This window comes from Ranitomeya imitator, chromosome 5, assembly GCF_032444005.1.
Source record: "Ranitomeya imitator isolate aRanImi1 chromosome 5, aRanImi1.pri, whole genome shotgun sequence".
NCBI classification, from domain to species: Eukaryota; Metazoa; Chordata; class Amphibia; order Anura; family Dendrobatidae; genus Ranitomeya; species Ranitomeya imitator.
In genome coordinates this window covers 47,922,766-47,945,968 of record NC_091286.1, presented here as the reverse complement: position 1 = coordinate 47,945,968, position 23,203 = coordinate 47,922,766, and the positions used below count along the sequence as shown (strand labels likewise).

Below are 23,203 nucleotides of genomic sequence, written 5' to 3'. Positions count from 1 at the left end.
GACCCCACACTACACATGGAGGGCAGTTAGTAACAGACCCCTGCATTACATATGGAGGGCAGGTAGAGACTGTCAGACCCCACACTACACATGGAGGATAGGTAGAGAGTGCCAAACCCCACACTACACATGGAGGATAGGTAGAGAGTGCCAGACCCCACACTACACATGGAGGGCAGTTAGTAACAGACCCCACACTACACATGGAGGGCAGTTAGTAACAGACCCCTGCATTACATATGGAGGGCAGGTAGAGACTGTCAGACCCCACACTACACATGGAGGATAGGTAGAGAGTGCCAAACCCCACACTACACATGGAGGATAGGTAGAGAGTGCCAGACCCCACACTACACATGGAGGGCAGTTAGTAACAGACCCCTGCATTACATATGGAGGGTAGGTAGTGACAGACCCCGCACTACACATTGAGGACAGGTAGATAGTGACAGTCTACTTTCCCGGGGCAGAAAATGACGAATCCTCGTAGTCCACAGTGTGTGTGCTGGGAGCGTTCACAAGTCTGAAATCACAGAGTAACTGGAGACATTTTTTTTTAGACTGGGCAACCTCCTCAACATTTTAAGCCTGAACAACCTCTTTAAAAACCTGGATTTCTGGATTTCCTTAATATTTCACGTGTTATAATTATAGTTGTTTTCTATGTGTTTTTTTTTCTTTTTGAAGTTGATCTAATTTGCATAATATTCCCCAAGATCATTGTTTGTAAGACTCCTAACACCAGCTGGATTTCAATAGTACCTCCCTTTGAGCTGCATCAAATACGTCTCACCCAACCAACCAGTACCCTGCTCTGTACTGATGAAGAACAAGATTTCTGAAACAGCCGTCTAGATAGATATTTCTGGTTAAGCTGCTATTCCTGGTCAGTTTCAGTGCTTTTTACTGGTTGAGATATTGATTTACACCTAAAATGTTTTTTCCATCTTGTTGAGCCTCCGGCTTCCTGCTGGCTGTGGAGCGATGCTGGCCTGCTTGATTGCCACGAGAACTGTGCGCTCGCCGATGCTGCAACCAATGCAACTTTGCCTTTGTGGCATCGGAGGAGCAGCAATCAGAGCAGTGCTTGCAAGCTCTATAGCAACAAGATTGTAAATGCTGCTCCCCTCGCCTAGGAAGCCCTCATTCTGTCAGCAGTTGTTGTTATACTAGAGAGGATCTGCAAGGAAGAATGGCAGAGGATCCCCAAATCCAGGAAAACTTGTTGCATCATTCCCAAGAAGACTCATGGCTGTACTAGCTCAAAAGGTGCTTCTACTCAATACTGAGCAAAGGGTCTGAATACTTATGACCATGTGATATTTCAGTTTTTCTTTTTTAATAAATTTGCAGAAAATGCCTACATTTCTGTCTTTTTTTCAGTCAAGATGGGGGGCAGAGTGCACATTAATGAGAAGAAAATTAACTTTTTTGAATTTACCAAATGGCTGCAATGAAACAAATAGTGAAAAATTTAAAGGGATCTGAATACTTTCCGTACCCACTGTATTTCCATTGACAGATGACGGACCTGAATGGGGACTTGCTTTTTTTGTAGATTGAGTTGAAGCGTTTGTTAGAGACATGTTGCATAACATTTGGGATCACATTTATCTGGCGCTCTACGCTCCAAGTGATGTGATTCAGATGAAACCCCTGAGGGATCCATTCACTATAACACAGCAGCAATATCTGCAGTAATAAGCTTGCAACAGAGTGCATTGTCAGAAAAACTGGCGTGCAGAGTCCAGTCCACCCTTCAAGTGATGTCACTGGTCCCTTCACACTGGGTATTCTGACACCGCACACTAACAGCACTCGTTACTGCTGATCTGAACTGGAAACAGAGAGCGCACTGTCATTGTGCACATTGCCCGGCACCTGAAATGAATGCAAATGATGACGCTTTGTTTCATGGATGGGGCGGGGGGGCTGCGGCAGTGAACAAAGCCTTTACCCCCTGATGACTTTTTGTATGAGTTTCCCAGCATGCACTGGTATTCTCAAATGAATTAAAAAAGGAAGTAGGGAAAGGAAAAACAGTTAGATAGTGTAGTTAGGGAAAGATAGGGCATTTTAATACAAGTATATTAGAAAATAGTTTAGATTATGACACTAAAAAGATAGGGATTTAGAATGAAAATTACTTTGCACGTCGGATCACCCCTTTAAGACAAGAAATTGTGGTATGTATGGCACCAGTGTATATCATATCTTCTGAATATTCCTATTAGACAAATACAGGAGATGTTGCACTTGTGTCAATTATTAGGTATTTATTTGTAAAGTGTTTGCAGCTCTGGTTGTGAATGTTGTGGAACATTTGTATTTCTTGTAGCAAGCAGAACATGTATGGTCGTACTCAGGGGCGGACATACCAGTGGTACAAACTGTGCAGCTGCATAGGGCCCCAAATGGTAAGGGGGACTGTTTCTAGCTCCAAAGCAGGTGGAATTGAGTATTATGATGAGCTATTAGAGTACAAAGAACTCTTATAACGTACTTGTCCTTTTCCTTCTGAGTCCACCAGTGGTCGTATATACTCACTAGTATCACAATGATTATGGAAAACAATGGATCATGACTGTCACTATTGCTGATATGCTTTTTATTTAGTAGACACTTTTAGTAGTTTATTTCACATGCTATTGTTATCTATGGAAATAATTAACATGTATTGCAGCTAATTGTGGATGTGTTCTTCTTAACAGGATCCAGGCAGTGAGCCGGAAAAGCTGTTTACAGAGAGGGATGCATGGTGGTTATATTCATTCAGGGTAAGCATGCAAGTCATATATTAGAGTGCAGGGCGGGGGTCCGGATCTTCCCGTCACTCTGCTATGCATGTCTGTACTGTAAATGTTAGTCATATAACTGCCACATTGAGCAGCAGCATACAGTCACACATCCATGTAATATTCAGGTCATTCACTCTAGCGCCAGTCTAATATGTCCAAGAACCATATAGATTACTATGTGCCGTAACTTGCCATCCACTCTTCTTTCGTTCCCCTCTTCTCCAGTATTCTGCCAGTCTTATAGGTTCTGGAACTTTATTTGCCTCCTTTCCCTATATTGCTTCTGCTATTGTCCATAACGTATTCCTCAGGGTTTAGTGCAATATTTCTCTACAGTTTGAAAGTTCAATTGCTTGTGCTCTGGATTCAGTTTTTAGAACATTTAGCCACAGTCCGCCATATTCGCTTTCTTTCATGACTTTAACTCCTTTGTCACTTGGTCATGCAGAGATTCTAGCTCCTTCCTTTCTCAGCTCCCCCTCCAGTCAGTCCCAGAACCTTTCCATTCCCATTAGTTATTACATTTTATTTTATTAACATTAAATCCTAAGTGCTATACAGTTTGATGGGAACAAAATGAAGCAACAATGGACTTAGTATAAATATCCAAGTGTATGACATATACTTGTTATATACAGATCTCCATACTTACAGGTTGCAAACAAACTAATCTGTATTCTGCCCCTAATCTGTATCCTACATCCTCCTAACTTTATCCTATGGGGTAGAAAGATGTTGGGGCATGTGAAAGGCAAGATGATTAGACAATGCTTAGTAATATGGCCCCACAGTATGCAAATCTTTTCATGGCCAAGCTTGAATGTGATTTTTTGTCCTCATGTCCCATCAGGCCTCTGGCCTACTACCGCTACATTGATGACATTTTAATCATCTGGACGGAGTCTGAGCCGCAGCTAAAGACGTTCCATGAACCATTTACTCAATTTCATCCTACCATCAACTTGACACTCAACTACTCCTGTACTGAAATTAACTTTTTGGACACCATCATTAAGCTGCAAAACAATAAAATAAAGACATCCCTGTATCAGAAGCCAATCGACCGTCCAACGTACCTTAAATGGGGCAGTTTCCATCCAAGACACATAAAAAACTCTATTGTCTACAGCCAAGCCATCAGGTACATTCGTATATGTTCCAACCTCATGGATAGGGATGAACACCTTGGTCACCTCAGAAAGACCTTTTTGAATCAGGGCTACCATCCAAGAACAATTCAAAACCAGATCACAAGAGCAAAAGAAGATAATAATTGGGTGCCTCTAGTAGTCACCTACAATCCAAATCTGGAGGTGCTAAGGGGAGCTGCATGGATATTACAACCTTTACTACAAAAAGATGCCCGCTTACAATCCATTTTTCCAGACCCCCCACTACTGTGTTTTAGGCAGCCCCCAAATCTAAGAAGCATCATTGTCAAGAGCTCCCTGTCTTCTCCAACAGCTGCAGGAACCTTTCCTTGCAACCAGAAAAAATGTAAAACCTGTCCATCTATAATGACCACGGACAAGATAAAGATCCCCAATTCACATCAGGGCTACAAGATCCCAGGTACTTTCAGTTGCGTCACTTCTGATGTGGTGTACCTGATTATATGTACTAAATGTCCAACTGGGGGTTGTATGTGGGGGAGACAGGCCAGAAACTGAGAACAAGGATGAACTCTCATCGCCGTACAATAAGAGAAAAAAGAATAGATCTACCTGTGGCCAAACATTTTTGAATGCCTGATCCTAGCACCATGGACCTGAAATTACTTGTATTGGAAGGTAACTTCAAACCTCAGAGAGACAGGAGAATCTGGGAGTATAAATTTATAACAACCTTTGACACACTTAGTGAAGGAATGAATGTATTGCATGGATTTATGTCTTTTTACATCAATTAAGGAATTTGCACTTCAGACCTATGGGGCATCATAACACAGAACCAGACCCCAATCAGAGGACAATAAAACATTCACTCCTTATCTGTGAACTGTTCCAATATTTATGGACACAACTGTTTATCACGCATCACTCTCCCATAATGAATGATAGTTCAGTGTTGTGTTGTGTATAAATATGTGATTCTTCAGATGTTGTATTCGTCTATGCCTGATAAGAGATCTGAGTAGTCTCGAAAGCTTGCAATTTGTTTCCATCTTTTCAGTTAGCCATTAAAAGGTATCAACCACTGAGGACTCTTAATTCTAAATATTATTCTAACTACTGGCTAACACGGTACAAAGATATATATCTTTCCTGTACTTGTAACCCGTAACCAAGGATACACATAGGTTTGCATAGGAGCTGTAAACAGAAATCAGTAGGATATTTTTCAAAGCAAAACTATTTGCAATGTTGCTTCCCATTAGTTTTATATATACAGTATGTGTATATATATATATATATATATATATATATATATATATACTTCAAGAGAATGCCAAGAGTGTGCAAAGCAGTCATCAAAGCAAAAGGTGGCTACTTTGAAGAACCTAGAATATATGACATAATTTCATTTGTTTCACACTTTTTTGTTAAGTACGGTATATAATTCCACATGTGTCAATTCATAGTTTTGATGCCTTCAGTGTGAATGTACAATTTTCATAGTCATGAAAATACAGAAAAATCTTTAAATGAGAAGATGTGTCCAAACTTTTGGTCTGTACTGTATGTATATATATATACCGTATATATATATATATATATATATATATATATACAGTGGGGCAAAAAAGTATTTAGTCAGTCAGCAATAGTGCAAGTTCCACCACTTAAAAAGATGAGAGGCGTCTGTAATTTACATCATAGGTAGACCTCAACTATGGGAGACAAACTGAGAAAAAAAAATACAGAAAATCACATTGTCTGTTTTTTTAACAATTTATTTGCATATTATGGTGGAAAATAAGTATTTGGTCAGAAACAAAATTTCATCTCAATACTTTGTAATATATCCTTTGTTGGCAATGACAGAGGTCAAAGGTTTTCTGTAAGTCTTCACAAGGTTGCCACACACTGTTGTTGGTATGTTGGCCCATTCCTCCATGCAGATCTCCTCTAGAGCAGTGATGTTTTTGGCTTTTCGCTTGGCAACACGGACTTTCAACTCCCTCCAAAGGTTTTCTATAGGGTTGAGATCTGGAGACTGGCTAGGCCACTCCAGGACCTTGAAATGCTTCTTACGAAGCCACTCCTTCGTTGCCCTGGCGGTGTGCTTTGGATCATTGTCATGTTGAAAGACCCAGCCACGTTTCATCTTCAATGCCCTTGCTGATGGAAGGAGGTTTGCACTCAAAATCTCACGATACATGGCCCCATTCATTCTTTCATGTACCCGGATCAGTCGTCCTGGCCCCTTTGCAGAGAAACAGCCCCAAAGCATGATGTTTCCACCACCATGCTTTACAGTAGGTATGGTGTTTGATGGATGCAACTCCGTATTCTTTTTCCTCCAAACACGACAAGTTGTGTTTCTACCAAACAGTTCCAGTTTGGTTTCATCAGACCATAGGACATTCTCCCAAAACTCCTCTGGATCATCCAAATGCTCTCTAGCAAACTTCAGACGGGCCCGGACATGTACTGGCTTAAGCAGTGGGACACGTCTGGCACTGCAGGATCTGAATCCATGGTGGCGTAGTGTGTTACTTATGGTAGGCCTTGTTACATTGGTCCCAGCTCTCTGCAGTTCATTCACTAGGTCCCCCCGCGTGGTTCTGGGATTTTTGCTCACCGTTCTTGTGATCATTCTGACCCCACGGGGTGGGATTTTGCGTGGAGCAACAGATCGAGGGAGATTATCAGTGGTCTTGTATGTCGTCCATTTTCTAATTATTGCTCCCACTGTTGATTTCTTCACTCCAAGCTGGTTGGCTATTGCAGATTCAGTCTTCCCAGCCTGGTGCAGGGCTACAATTTTGTTTCTGGTGTCCTTTGACAGCTCTTTGGTCTTCACCATAGTGAAGTTTGGAGTCAGACTGTTTGAGGGTGTGCACAGGTGTCTTTTTATACTGATAACAAGTATAAACAGGTGCCATTACTACAGGTAATGAGTGGAGGAAAGAGGAGACTCTTAAAGAAGAAGTTACAGGTCTGTGAGAGCCAGAAATCTTGATTGTTTGTTTCTGACCAAATACTTATTTTCCACCATAATATGCAAATAAATTGTTAAAAAAACAGACAATGTGATTTTCTGGATTTTTTTTCTCAGTTTGTCTCCCATAGTTGAGGTCTACCTATGATGTAAATTACAGACGCCCACTCATCTTTTTAAGTGGTGGAACTTGCACTATTGCTGACTGACTAAATACTTTTTTGCCCCACTGTATATATATATATATACACACCCACAGTTTTATATTAAAGAAAAAAGTATCATCAATCACAAATGTATTGAAAACTCCTTATTTGCTTTGTGTCATCAGGAATCCCCCTGTCCGGGGACTTATAATGTCCGTGATTTTCTCCAAGATGCAAAACTTAATCCTGTTCAGCAAACATACAGCTTCAAAGGGCAAGGACGGAAAAAGGCCTTGAGCGCAGCTGGATCTGGAGAGGCTTTATTACCCGGCTGCTACAAGTTTTGCAAATTTAGTGATCTGGTGGAACAACTTCCACGTCCTTCTTCATTCCGCAGCACATCCAGAAGTGCTTTCCTCCCTGGGATGAAGGATAAGGTAAGATGAACTGGTAACTAGCATTGTTTATACACTGCTTTATGCTATTAAATGACACAATGTGAGTGTAAAAGTTAGGTGACAACTGTTGGTATTTTCTGTTATCAAGTGTCCAGTTTACATAATTATTCAGATGCTTTGCATATCGTGGTGAGGGCGAGTTAGCTAGGCAGCAAGTGGGTGGCAGGAACGCCACTGCACTTCTGTCCATTCACGAACTGGCCGCGGGTCCCCCATTTCAAACATATAGCTTCCTAACTACCTATGAGACCAGGGCCGGACTGGCTATCTGGCAATTCTGGCAAATGCCAGAAGGACCTCTCTTTGTCTGCTACGTTGTTAACAGAATCGGTGTTCTCAAGACACCCATACTGTTATCAGTTGTGATGGAGCACAAAAGTCGCTGACTCCTTCACTAACCCAAGTAGGCTACAGGTATCATTATAAATATTGGTAGGAAATCTTGCTTTCCTCCATCCAGGGTATAATTAGTAATATATCCCATCTGGTGCTTGGAGATGGGCACAACATGGGCCTGTATGATTGCAAATGCCAGGGCTGAATTTCAGTCCCAGTCCGTACCTGTATGTCTCATATAGGTTCGAGTCCGGAGGTAATGGATCTTGGGTGTGCTGTGGAGTTGGACTGGGAATCCCTGGGGCTGACAGTATCAGTGAACATAGGGATAGTCCAGGAAAAACAGACAGAAATGCTGTAATGTACTAAGGAATCAAGAAGCTGAGGGTGTTATACCCGAACTGTTGAGTAAACTTCTGTATGTAAAAACAAAGTGGGTGTCCCCTGATTCATGTCCGGCCGCTCCTGAAGTTGAAGATCTAGAGCCAGCTGAGGCCTGCAGCCTGCAAGTGAGTGTAATGCACACTACTCGCGAGAGCACATTAGGACTGGGGCTCGATTTTCGTGTAAAGTGCGTGGGCAACAAGGAGTAACAGTTCGCCCATGCCTACTGCCTTCTGACATCTTACATAATCACACGCAGGCCCTGGAGTCCAGGAGGGGTAATAAAGAGTCCCTTTAGCCCATATGAAAAGACCAATACTGTTAAAGACCAATGACATTTGGGGACCCTTTTGGAGATTTTGCTGTGGGGCCCAAGAGGTTAAAGTTACACCACTTCTGCTAGTGGTTGCAGAAAACTCTCTGATGTCTACAGATATTGCAGCTCCTCGGTGAATTACCGGCTGGACGGTACGGTACCCTTCATGAATTATACAGTTTTGTAGCCAAGGGCTATTTTATATTGCTGGGAGTCCGGTTGTCAAGTGGAGCCATATTAGCGAGCGAACCTTTTCACCTTTCCTTAGTGCTGATTTCCTGTGTCCTATTTCTCCCTTCACTTGGTGAATAAAATACAGACATATTTAATGTCACTTTTTCCTCCAGGCAGAGCTACAAATATCAGACACAGCATGTTGAGTGCCAGCAATCCTGTTTTATTGAGCACTGCCTGAGTCCTTCAGATATATTAACTTCCATTTATCCCACTAGCAGCTTATTATTTAAATACATATCAGTCATAGTGGGGCAGCGATAACAGGGGCGCCCATGCCCAAGTTCCGGCAAGGGCCCAAACATGACAGCAATATTAAAAAATGGCACATGGTTGTTGTTGTTGGTGGTGGTGGTGGTGGGTGGGTGGGTCTCTTTGTTCTAGTTTTTGAATTGGGGCCAATAAACTTGAACTAATTCTTGCCCATGGTAACAACTACAACTATACAGGTAAACTGTATACCTATGGGCTGTAGTTACCGTATAGAAAAATAGGGTGCAGTCAATTACAATGACACATTTGTGAAAGGTTCTGTATCACTGGGGAAAGGCCAGGTGGACGAAAAACATTGGCATATTGACCTGCCTTTTTACAAAAAAAAAAAAACACAACAGCAGTTTTTAGGGTATGTGCATGTGGTGTCTTTTCAGGCTGATTCTGCCTGCAATCCACCTGAAAAAGCACCACAAAAATTTACATTTTGTGCACATTTTCCTTTTTATGTCACTACTTTTCATCACTTCAAGGTTCAGAAGCCGCTTGCTCTCCCTACTTCACAGTATAGAGTAAAATGTGCCAGCGGCGGACAGGCAACAAGAACAACGGCAAAACCGCCGGCGAAACCGCACCAGGAAAATGACGGTCGGGAATTTCCTGAAGCAGCTTCGCCTTGGAAAACTTGGCTGCGGAGTAAAAGATGCCGTGTGCATACAGCCTTAGGCCGGCGTCACACACAGCGTAAAACAATACGGTCCGTATATTACGGCCGTAATACGCTGAAAAGTCCCGAAAATAGTGGTCCGTAGCTCCTCCGTAGGCAGGGTGTGTCAGCGTTTTTTGCGCATGGCATTCTCCGTATGTAATCCGTATGGCATCCGTACTGCGTGGTTTTCTCGCAGGCTTGCAAAACCAACATACCGCTATAGAAATGATCCATGTGTCCCAAAAAGAAAAATATATATATACTGTTATACAAAAAATATATACTATTTTTTCCAGCGCTATACAGCTTGAAAGCCGGTAATTCAATTACCGGCTTTTTCTTTCTCCTTCCTAAAACCCAACATGATTTGAGACATGGTTTACATACAGTAAACCATGTCTTCTCTCCATTTTTTCTGCAGATTCCACACTACTAATGTCAGTAGTGTGTATCTGCAAAATTTGGCCGTTCTAGCTCTTAAAATAAAGGGTTAAATGGCGGAAAAAATTGGCGTGGGCTCCCGCGCAATTTTCTCCGCCAGAGTAGTAAAGCCAGTGACTGAGGGCAGATATTAATAGCCTGGAGAGGGTCCATGGTTATTGGCCCCCCCCTGGCTAAAAATATCTGCCCCCAGCCACCCCAGAAAAGGCACATCTGGAAGATGCGCCTATTCTGGCACTTGGCCACTCTCTTCCCATTCCCGTGTAGCGGTGGGATATGGGGTAATGAAGGGTTAATGCCACCTTGCTATTGTAAGGTGACATTAAGCCTAATTAATAATGGAGAGGCGTCAATTATGACACCTATCCATTATTAATCCAATTGTAGTAAAGGGTTAAATAAAACACAAACACATTATTTAAAATTATTTTAATGAAATAAAAACAATGGTTGTTGGAGTATTTTATTCTACGCCCAATCCAGTCACTGAAGACCCTCGTTCTGTGAAAGAAAAAACATAATAAACCAACAATATACTTACCCTCCGCAGATCTGTAACGTCCAACGATGTAAATCCTTCTGAAGGGGTTAAAACATTTTGCAGCAAGGAGCTTTGCTAATGCAATGCTACTCCTCGCTGCAAAACCCCGGGGAATGAGTCTAAATATAGATCAATGAGCTATATTTAGCTTCATTTGCGGTGAGGCGCCCTCTGCTGGATGTTCATAGATCGTGGGAACTTTCTAGGAGGCGCCCTCTGCTGGATGTTCATAGATCGTGGGAACTTTCTAGGAAAGTTCCCACGATCTATGAACATCCAGCAGAGGGCGCCTTACCGCAAATGAAGCTAAATATAGCTCATTGATCTATATTTAGACTCATTCCCCGGGGTTTTGCAGCGAGGAGTAGCATTGCATTAGCAAAGCTCCTTGCTGCAAAATGTTTTAACCCCTTCAGAAGGATTTACATCGTTGGACGTTACAGATCTGCGGAGGGTAAGTATATTGTTGGTTTATTATGTTTTTTCTTTCACAGAACGAGGGTCTTCAGTGACTGGATTGGGCGTAGAATAAAATACTCCAACAACCATTGTTTTTATTTCATTAAAATAATTTTAAATAATGTGTTTGTGTTTTATTTAACCCTTTACTACAATTGGATTAATAATGGATAGGTGTCATAATTGACGCCTCTCCATTATTAATTAGGCTTAATGTCACTTTACAATAGCAAGGTGGCATTAACCCTTCATTACCCCATATCCCACCGCTACACGGGAATGGGAAGAGAGTGGCCAAGTGCCAGAATAGGCGCATCTTCCAGATGTGCCTTTTCTGGGGTGGCTGGGGGCAGATATTTTTAGCCAGGGGGGGGCCAATAACCATGGACCCTCTCCAGGCTATTAATATCTGCCCTCAGTCACTGGCTTTACTACTCTGGCGGAGAAAATTGCGCGGGAGCCCACGCCAATTTTTTCCGCCATTTAACCCTTTATTTTAAGAGCTAGAACGGCCAAATTTTGCAGATACACACTACTGACATTAGTAGTGTGGAATCTGCAAAAAAAATGGAGAGAAGACATGGTTTACTGTATGTAAACCATGTCTCAAATCATGTTGGGTTTTAGGAAGGAGAAAGAAAAAGCCGGTAATTGAATTACCGGCTTTCAAGCTGTATAGCGCAGGAATAAATAATAATATATATACATATATGTGTCTCACTGACATATATATATATATATATATATATACCTATTCTATGTGTACACATTTATTCTACCTATTCTACTGTAAGCTGTCAGTGTGATTTTACTGTACACCGCACTGAATTACCGGCTTTTCTCTCTAACAGCGCTGCGTATTTCTCGCAAGTCACACTGCTTGTCCGTGTGTAATCCGTATTTTTCACGCTTCCATAGACTTTCATTGGCGTATTTCTTGCGCAGTACGGTGACAAACGCAGCATGCTGCGATTTTGTACGGCCGTAGAAAGCCGTATAATACTGATCAGTAAAATACGGCAGATAGGAGCAGGGGCATAGAGAATAATTGTGCCGTATTTTTTGCGAGTTTTACGGACGTAGTTTCTGCGCTCTTACGTCCGTAAAACTCGCAAGTGTGACGCCGGCCTAACTCACAAAACAATGGAGCCATGATCAATTAATTTTTAGTAAAACTATATGTCAAGTACAGTTTTCGGCAGCATCATGAGCTACTTTAGTGCTTTTATACATTGCTGCTTTTCATTTCCTTCCCCTGTAAGATTATATTCATTCTGAGTTTTTTGGGGGTGGAAAAAGCCAAAGAGTATTTCAAGTGAAATTTTACATTATTGTGTTTTTTTTTCCTTATTTTTTTTTTCTTTTTAGAATATGCTTCAAATCTACTTGCAAGAAGCTTTCCATTCTTTTGAATGAGAAAACGCACCTATGGTCCACCTCTTGAGCTAGAAAAAAGAATTATGTTTCTTCTTTGGTGCATTTTGTCACACATAAATAATTTAGCATGGTTTTTTTATGCATTTTTGCAAAGATTTTCTGAAGCAGAAATGTGTCAAAAATCACACCCTACTGATACGCCACAATTTTTTAGTTAAAAAAACACATAAAAGAACCACACTAAAAAAATACATAAAAATTCATAAAAAACACATGTTCTTAACAAATACCAAAACTAAAACCAAACCAAAAATCGTGTGCTTCAGCAGCATCTTTAGATGTGGATTTATCTGGTTGAAAAATCCACGTCAACAAACTGAACCTGGGAACCAAACCCAAGCGTTTCTGAGGGGATTTTGAAGAGGTTAAGAAGCTTTTTTCTTGAAGTGTTTTTTCGCGGCCTTTGACTTGACAGCATAAATTTTGGAGCAGATTTCACCTCAGAGAACTTTTTTTTTTCCGCACAGCATTTTTTGAAACGCTAAGGCCGGTTTCACACGTCAGTGGCTCCGGTACGTGAGGTGACAGTTTCCTCACGTACCGGAGACACTGACTCACTTAGACACATTAAAACAAATGTGTCTCTGCACATGTCAGCGTGTTTTCATGAACCTTGTGTCCGTTTGCAAAACACGGAGACATGTCAGTGCTCGTGGGAGCGCACAGATCACACGGACCCATTAAAGTCAATAAGTCCGTGTAAACACGTACCGCACACAGATGCTGTCCATGTGCCATCCGTGTGATGTCCGTGTGCGTTTTTCCTGTCATAGGGTTAAAATTGTAAAAATTGTTGCAATACACGGACACACATACCGCACACGCACAGCACACGAACCCTAAAAACGTACTCACGGACATCACGCGGATCCTACATGGATGGCCGACGTGAGCACACAGACACACGGACACGAGTAACTCCGGTACCGTTTCCTTCGGTACCGGAATTATCTGGATGTGTGAGACTGGCTTAACAGAAATTAAACACTTAAAAAACTTCTCATATGAACAACAAAGTGGATTTTATATTCATGTCAATAGGAAGAGTATTCAAAGTGAGGTTGAAGACGTTTTTGAGGAGGATATTGGAGCAGATCTACTTGAAAATCCTAAAAAAAAAACTCATTCATATAGAATTCATTGAACCTTTTTATGAAATTAAAGGCCCAGTTTGGCCTCCCAGACGTATTTGGATATTATAGTACAACTCCATACAGCTCTGTTCTGTTAGTAATAAACCCTTCTATTTTTCTTCTTCTTCTTTGATAATTTCTATTTTGTCTCATTTGCAGGATATAAACACAGATCCCTGTCAGTATAATCTCATCTCCCCACCTGTGGACTGTCATGATTGCAAGTAAGTAGCACATTTGCCACTGATAAATTTGAGTAAGGCCAGCGTCACACTTGGCGTATGAAAATACGGTCTGTTTTTTACAGGCGTAATACGCAGAACTGATCCCAAAACAGTGATCCGTATGTCATCCGTAGGCAGGGTGTGGCAGCGTACTTTGTGCATGGCATCCTCTGTATGTAATCCGTATGGCATCCGTGCTGCGTTTTTTTCTCGCAACCTTGCAAAATGGACATATAATGGATCCATGGGCTCAAATATTCGTGAAAACATACAGTGGGGCAAAAAAGTATTTAGTCAGTCAGCAATAGTGCAAGTTCCACCACTTAAAAAGATGAGAGGCGTCTGTAATTTACATCATAGGTAGACCTCAACTATGGGAGACAAACTGAGAAAAAAAAATCCAGAAAATCACATTGTCTGTTTTTTTAACATTTTATTTGCATATTATGGTGGAAAATAAGTATTTGGTCAGAAACAAACAATCAAGATTTCTGGCTCTCACAGACCTGTAACTTCTTCTTTAACCCTCCGTCACATACAATATTCGGACTAACGAGTTCACATACAATGTGCCTGTCAGGCGCCTGCTGGAAAAATACCTATAATATCTAATGTTTGCAATTTCAGTGCTCTAAAAGTGATCAGTGACCTTCATAGGGATGTAATAAAAGAGACTACACATAATCAGTTGCAAAAAAAACATTTACTTAACATAAAACTAATAACTATGAAATACAAACTTTTCAAAACTCCCGCCAAATAGTCCCCAGTTCGACTCTCTCAAAAAAATGTACAAAGAAAATTTTTGAACACAAACTTAATTTTAAGGTACCTTAAGTACTATTAAAAACATATTCAATCAGAAGTAGATGCTGAGGTTTCCCCAGAAAAGTCACACTTGCAGAGCAAATAGCAAGAATTACACACCATTTTTGCATGTGTCAGGCAAATTGCTTTATGACATTTGAGACATTCATAATTTGAAAGCCTTCTGGTTCCGCTTTCCGTTTGGCAGGTGGTGCATCTCTTTCTTTTGTGAGGTGGTGCAGATGGTGACTTTTCACCATCATCTTCTGGGCGGAACCTTTTGAGCTGAACTTGAAGGCGAGAGGGGATACCGATTGTTTTCACGCTTCTCCTGCGTAGCTCTCCAAGTACTAGTTCATGGGCCAATTTTTTCAGATACAATCGTCTACGGAGTGGTTCAAGCTTGTTTTCAAGATAAATTACTTGTGAATTTATACCACCCAAATTCAACATAGCAAAAAATATGACCATTGGCCAGCGTTTGATGTTTCTGCTGACGTTGAAAGTGGAGCACATCTGATCTGCTGTATCCACACCCCCTTTGGTGGCATTGTAAAATGTAATTATCTCCGGGTTTTTTTCTGCCCCAGTCCCAGGATCGATGGCAGCATCATCATGAAGTGTTGATAGAAGAAGTACGATTTTTTTGGCATGTGGTACATAGGAAACTAAAGCCTTTCCATTATGGAATGCAAACATACTGCTGTACTGTTGTCTCTCTTTCACACTTACAAACTGTGGCGGCAATTCCCTTTTGTTTTTTCTTACAGTTCCCACATATGACAGCTTCTGAATTTTCAGATAATCAATCAGATCACAACTTGTAAACCAATTGTCAGCTGTAATATTGCGACCCGATCCAAATAAGGGTTCAGCCAGTCTTTTTACAACATCAATGGGTTTGTTGCTCACACAGTAAGGACCTTCTGGTTGTTTTCCTGCATAAACTTCCAGGTTGTAAGTGTAGGTCTTACTGGCATCAACAAGGGCATAAATTTTTATTCCATATTTGTTTGGCTTTGATGGAATATATTGACGAAAGGCACATCTACCACGAAAACCAGGGAGCATTTCGTCAATAGTGAGATTCTCTCCAGGGTAATAACTTTGTTTACAGTTTACAACAAATCTTTGAAATATATCACGAATTGGAGCAAGTCGGTCATGTGTTTTGCGTTCGGTTCGGGTAGTTCTGTCGTCAAACCGAAGGCAACGAATTAGAATCTTGAATCTGTTTATGGACATAACAAGGCTAAATTTTTCAACTCCATCCCCATCTTTACCCCAAAGTTCCTCCAAACTTTGTCTATTTGCCCTATAAGCTCCTGCAAGGTGCAGTAATCCAACGCAGTTCTATTTCATCTGTGGGCTTGATGGTTCTGTTGCAGATGTACTTGTCCTTTATAATGTCTATATATTGGTTGGTATATGTGACAATAGAGTCCAGAATGTCATCTGTAAATATACTGTTCCAGCATTCAACTGCAGTTTTTGCATTACGTGCAGTTCCTATTACTGCAGGAAGGTGAGTAATAATGTTTAAAGGTTCCCTACGTTTTTTCTGGAATGGCTTCTTGTTCCATTTAGTATTTTTATCTTTTCCAATATAATATGATCCAACTTCTTCATCCTCACCACTGTCACCATCTTGCTCTGTTTCAGAATCCAGGACACATTCTTCCACCTCATCATGAGAATCAATCTCACTTTCCTCTCCTAAATCCTCATTCAGTGTGAGGTCTCTATCATCTAACAGCATGTTTGTTACTTCCTCAACATCAAGTTGTTTGGATAAATTGTACATTTTCCTCTCCATTTCAGCAGATAATCTGAAGCAAGAGAAGGAATATGTTAGGGAACTACTGTATATGCCTGAGCATCACACTTTCTTTTATAAAATCTCCCTTATTTCTATGAAATATCCTCACATTTTGTGCTATACATTCATAAAACAAGCTAAATAAACTATTGTGATGAATAAAAACATAAAATACCAACCTTACTGAATGTGACGTATTCACATACAATGAGCCTGAGAGATCTGTGCAGCTATATCCTCTACCCTGAAGCTCTGAAATCCAACTGTGATATCAGGTTTCACAGACCTTCAAGAGACAGGAGACTACCTGGAGGGAGGGGGTTTTCTCACAATCTGGTGAGGAAGGAGAAATGAAAGTAAAAGAGAAGCGCCTGTCAGATCAGTTGTATGTGATGGAGGGTTAAGAGTCTCCTCTTTCCTCCACTCATTACCTGTAGTAATGGCACCTGTTTATACTTGTTATCAGTATAAAAAGACACCTGTGCACACCCTCAAACAGTCTGACTCCAAACTCCACTATGGTGAAGACCAAAGAGCTGTCAAAGGACACCAGAAACAAAATTGTAGCCCTGCACCAAGCTGGGAAGACTGAATCTGCAATAGCCAACCAGCTTGGAGTGAAGAAATCAACAGTGGGAGCAATAATTAGAAAATGGAAGACATACAAGACCACTGATAATCTCCCTCGATCTGGGGCTCCACGCAAAATCCCACCCCGTGGGGTCAGAATGATCACAAGAACGGTGAGCAAAAATCCCAGAACCACGCGGGGGGACCTAGTGAATGAACTGCAGAATGCTGGGACCAATGTAACAAGGCCTACCATAAGTAACACACTACGCCACCATGGACTCAGATCCTGCAGTGCCAGACGTGTCCCACTGCTTAAGCCAGTACATGTCCGGGCCCGTCTGAAGTTTGCTAGAGAGCATTTGGATGATCCAGAGGAGTTTTGGGAGAATGTCCTATGGTCTGATGAAACCAAACTGGAACTGTTTGGTAGAAACACAACTTGTCGTGTTTGATGGATGCAACTCAGTATTCTTTTTCCTCCAAACACCATACCTACTGTAAAGCATTGTGGTGGAAACATCATGCTTTGGGACTGTTTCTCTGCAAAGGGGCCAGGACGACTGATCCGGGTACATGAAAGAATGAATGGGGCCATGTATCGTGAGATTTTGAGTGCAAACCTCCTTCCATCAGCAAGGGCATTGAAGATAAAACGTGGCTGGGTCTTTCAACATGACAATGATCCAAAGCACACCGCCAGGGCAATGAAGGAGTGGCTTCGTAAGAAGCATTTCAAGGTCCTGGAGTGGCCTAGCCAGTCTCCAGATCTCAACCCTATAGAAAACCTTTGGAGGGAGTTGAAAGTCCGTGTTGCCAAGCGAAAAGCCAAAAACATCCCTGCTCTAGAGGAGATCTGCATGGAGGAATGGGCCAACATACCAACAACAGTGTGTGGCAACCTTGTGAAGACTTACAGAAAACGTTTGACCTCTGTCATTGCCAACAAAGGATATATTACAAAGTATTGAGATGAAATTTTGTTTCTGACCAAATACTTATTTTCCACCATAATATGCAAATAAAATGTTAAAAAAAACAGACAATGTGATTTTCTGGATTTTTTTTTCTCATTTTGTCTCCCATAGTTGAGGTCTACCTATGATGTAAATTACAGACGCCTCCCATCTTTTTAAGTGGTGGAACTTGCACTATTGCTGACTGACTAAATACTTTTTTGCCCCACTGTATATACAGTCTATATTTATATATATATGTCAGTGAGACAAATATATATATATTTCATTGTTGTGAATTCTGTGGCAGAGCTCCCTCCTGTGGTCACAAGTGGTACTTCGGCTGATTCTCTCTGGGAGCTTCCGTTTGTGGAGGAAACTGGTACTGCTGCTTCTGAGTTTCCTCCCTCAGGTGATCTGGTGAGGTCGTTAGGTGCTTCTCTACTTAACCCCACCTAATGCTTTGATTCATGCTTCCTGTCAATGTTCCAGTGTTGGACTTGTGTTTCTCTGGATCATTCCTGTGGCCTGCTGCTCTGCATAGCTAAGTGCTTCTTTGCTATTTGTTGCTATTTTTTCTGTCCAGCTTGTCTATTTGTTTTGCTGGAAGCTCTGGGACGCAAAGGGTGTACCTCCGTGCCGTTAGTTCGGTACAGAGGGTCTTTTTGCCCCTTTGCGTGGTTTTCTTTAGGGTTTTGTGTAGACCGCAAAGTTATCTTTCCTATCCTCGTTCTGTCTAGAATATCGGGCCTCACTTTGCTGAATCTATTTCATCCCTACGTTTGTCTTTTCATCTTACTCACAGTCATTATATGTGGGGGGGCTGCCTTTTCCTTTGGGGTATTTCTCTGAGGCAAGGTAGGCTTATTTTTTCTATCTTCAGGCTAGTTAGTTTCTCAGGCTGTGCCGAGTTGCATAGGGAGCGTTAGGCGCAATCCACGGCTGCCTCTAGTTGTGTTTGGAGAGGATCAGGGATTGCGGTCTGCAGAGTTCCCACGTCTCAGAGCTCGTTCTATTATTTTGGGTTATTGTCAGATCACTGTATGTGCTCTGACCTCCATGTCCATTGTGATACTGAATTGCCTTTCATAACATTTCATACAGCGCTAGATAGCATAAAAGCCGGTAATTCAAATGCTGGCTTTTGTTATCTCCTTATCAAACCCGACAGGATATGAGACATGGTTTACATACAGTAAACCATTTCATATCCCTTTTTTTTGCATATTCCTCACTAATGATGTTAGTAGAGTGTGTGTGCAAAATTTGGGGGCTCTAGCTGTTAAAATAAAGGGTTAAATCACGAAAAAACTGGCGTGGGCTCCCATGCAATTTCCTCCGCCAGAGTGGCAAAGCCAGTGACTGAGGGTAGATATTAATAGCCTAGAGAGGGATCATGGTTATTGCCCCCTGGCTAAAAACATCTGCCCCTAGCCACCCCAGAAAAGGCACATCTGTAAGATGCGCCTATTCTGGCACTTAGTCTCTCTCTTCCCACTCCCGAGTAGCGGTGGGATATGGAGTAATAAAGGGTTAATGTCACCTTGCTAATGTAAGGTGACATTAAGCTTGGTTAATAATGGAGAGGTGTCAATAAGACACCTATCCATTATTAGTCCTATATTAATAAAGGGTTAATAATACACACACATTGTGAATAAAGTATTTTAATGAAATAAATACACAGGGTGTTGTAATATGTTTATTATATGCTCAATCCAAATGATGACCCATGTCTTCTGTAAAAAAGGTAAAAAAAACAAACAACAATATCCCATACCTCTCCGCTGGTACAGTCATGTCCCACGCTGTAAATCCATCAGAAGGGGGTTAAATAATTTTACATCCAGGAGCCTGCTAATGCAGCTATGCTCCTGGCTGTAAAAACTGGGGAATAAATGGAAAGCAGGGGAATGTAGATACCTAGACTTGCGGTCCTGCGCCCCCTGCTGGCATAACCTCATATGAACTCGAGCGTGAGAAAATATTCTCAAAAATTCCCACGCTCGAGTTCATTCCCCAGTTTTTACGGCCAGGAGCACAGCTGCATTAGCAGGCTCTGGGATGTAAAATTATATTATCTTCCTTCTACAAAAGATATTTTTATTGACACCAGTGTACACACAGGAAAAATAGCAATGTTTTGGTCATGCAGGGTCTTTATCAGGCTAAGAAAAAGAGTGTTTTTTTTTTCTCACGGACAGTCAGACCGAGGGAAAATCACGGATAGCCCGATGGCATAACATGAGTCAGTGTGCTGTCCATCAATAATCAGACAGCACAAGTCCGATTTAGACGTTCATCTGCATGAGCTCTTAGACTATATTCACACAGCCATATTTTGTGTTCGACTGCATTCTGGGGAAAAAACTGACCTTACACTGACATGACTAATGTTATTGAATATGGCTGTTTAGATGACCGTTTTCCATATGGACTGAGTGTTTGCGTGAAAAAAAATTGCAGCATGCACTAGTGTCTTCCATATTTCAGATGAGACTCGTCTAGTCAAGTCTATGTGTGCACACAAAAAATCAGATCAGATCAGAGGCTGTCAAATAGATTATGAATATTTATTGTCAATGTTTGCCTGGTTTTTACACAAACAGTGCATCATCAATCAATTTCAATTCTGTTTCTTGACTGATGCAACTGTCGGGAAGTGACCGAATCATGGCTGCACCTCGGCTGCGCATTAGTCATGTGCAGTCAGCTGTTCGGCAGTCTCAACACACAGGTAATCCCTGCATGTGTTGCGGCTGTCAACCATCCGCGAAATATCCAGCCGCGGGAACTCGAACATAGTATTCTAACACACAGGAAATTTTTGATTAGGACACGAGCAAGCTCAGATAACACCTTATCCGAGCAATCTCATTCATCACTATTAGGTACTCATTCACAAGTCTTATTTTCTCATACTAGTGCTATCTGTGGTTTTCACTGGTAACACCCGTGTTTATAACAGTCTATGGGGCTGTGCACATGTCCGATTTTTTTTCTTGGACCAAGCAGTCTGCAGAAAATAACAGAGACAAGTTTAATTTTGATCACAATTAACAATGCAAGTCTATTGGTCAGTGAAAAATTTGTTCCACACTTGGATGACATCTGTGTGGTCCGATTTTCAAAGACTGTCAGAAGGAAGAAAGTGGAGAAAATTTATTGTAGACATTCAGCTCCCAAAAAAACAGACGTGTGAAGAGATCCAAGGACTATAATGGGTACATGATCTTCTGTACTTGATAGAACAAGTACATGAAAAAGGGATGTGTGAATGAAACCTGAGGTTGAGCTCAGACAAGGGCTAAACATTGTGGAGCTATCACATCCGAAAAATGCAAGCATGACTGGCTCCATGCACCCATCCACATGATCCATGATCTGCCTGCTATTTACATGCACTAGTCTTGTCCATAAATTAGACCTGACTAGCACATGTTGTGCTTCTCCCGCACGTACCGGAGGTCCATGAGGGTAATTTACCTTGTGCACAGGCACATAACCTAATATTGGTCCATGTACTGATCAAATGTGGTGTGTTGCCCACTTGGAGCAAAAAAAATATTCATGTGAATGTTCACTTACCTTGCACGTTTCTCCACCTATGTGTAGTTGGCGCGTCCTTAGTGAAAAATACGTGACATTTTATTTTTTTCGGACACCATTTGGTGCCTCATTTTTGAAACCGTGCAAGAGTGAAGGCAAACGTGGTCTTCATGTCACAGCCGTAACGCGAACGTGAGGCTACCGAGCACCACAGAAGTCAGAGACCCTCTAGGGCAGAGGTGTCAAACTGCATTCCTCGAGGGCTGCAAACAGGTCATGTTTTCAGGATTTCCTTGTGTTGCACAAGTGATAATTTAATCACCTGCACAGAATGATTCCAGCACCTTGTGCAATGCTAAGGAAATCTTGAAAACAAGCATGGTTTGAGGCCCTCGAGGAATGCAGTTTGACACCCCTGCTCTAGGGTTATCAAACTGGCTGTTTTTGTTTTTTGTTCACTCAGCTTCTGTATGAGATTTGCAGAGTTTTCTGCAAGTAAAATCCACATCAAATGAACAGAAGTGCACGAAATATTTTGAAAAAAAAGTGGCTTCACTTAAAGTTCCAGCTTCCAGGCCCCGTACTTTAATTAACAAGCTGCTGAATTTTGCGGTGAAGTATTATACAGCAAGGCAGTTCTTCTCCTAAAATATAATGAAACACCATAGAAGTGATTTAGGCTTCCTGCCGTTCTCCAGCTGTTGTTCATTGCCGGCCTCCGCTATAATATTAAGCCGAAGTTTAAAGCCCCCAAAAATACAGTTGAAATAAATTATCGCGGCAGGCCAATAATGAAAGCTGCTAATGTATTTCATTTACAGTTTTGCACAGGATTAGAAAAACATACCTGAATTCTTCCAAAAACAGCACCACACTTGTCCACAGGTTGTGTCTGGTATTGCAGCTCAGCTCTTTTCAAGTGTGGCACTGTGTTTTGGAGGGTAGCGGCCATGTTTTTTCAAAACCTGTAGGATCTTTTATCGTAGAGGTTTAGCAACCAATCACATTAAAGAGCTCAGTTTCGGGGGCCTTTTGGAAAATTAATTTTAATCCAAATTTAGCTAGTTTTAATAAATCTCCCTTTTTTTAAATAAATACTTAATAGGGTTGTGCAGTACTAGAAAAACAAAGCTGTTGTCATCTAACAACGGACAGTGCCACACCGGTCTGCAGGTTATGTGATGTAGTGCAGGTCAGCCCTTTGATTATTGGAGTGGAACTGCAGCGGCTCAAAATCAACAAAACAAGTCACTGGCGTGTGAAAAAAAACGGATGATATCTGAGTGTGGATTTTTTATTTCTTTATTTCTCCGCTTATGAGAATAACGGATGACACTCGGAAAACACTCTGCTCAGAACGATCCGTACTTTTTTTTCGTACGTGGAAAAAGCGAACATGTGAATGAACCTCGAAGGACCTGGTATGGTCATTATGCAATACATGGATATTGATTTCAATGAGCATGGTGCAATGCTTCGTTGTTCCTGCGGGAGTGCTGCAGGGAAACTTAGCTCCTGCTGCCTGGTTTTCCTACAGGTGACAGCTGAACACTAGGGGTTCTATTAGCC

At 41.5% G+C, this 23,203-nt stretch overlaps 1 protein-coding gene across 1 annotated transcript in view; it reads left to right on the top strand.

Moving 5' to 3' along the window:
* STPG4 (sperm-tail PG-rich repeat containing 4) overlaps positions 1-23,203 on the top strand; it is a 110,126-nt gene that overhangs the window by 33,068 nt on the left and 53,855 nt on the right. The window contains exons 2-4 of the mRNA XM_069768640.1: positions 2,712-2,777; positions 7,234-7,485; positions 13,869-13,933. Coding sequence (XP_069624741.1) covers positions 2,712-2,777; positions 7,234-7,485; positions 13,869-13,933 — 383 coding nt within the window. The remainder of the gene's footprint in view (positions 1-2,711; positions 2,778-7,233; positions 7,486-13,868; positions 13,934-23,203) is intronic.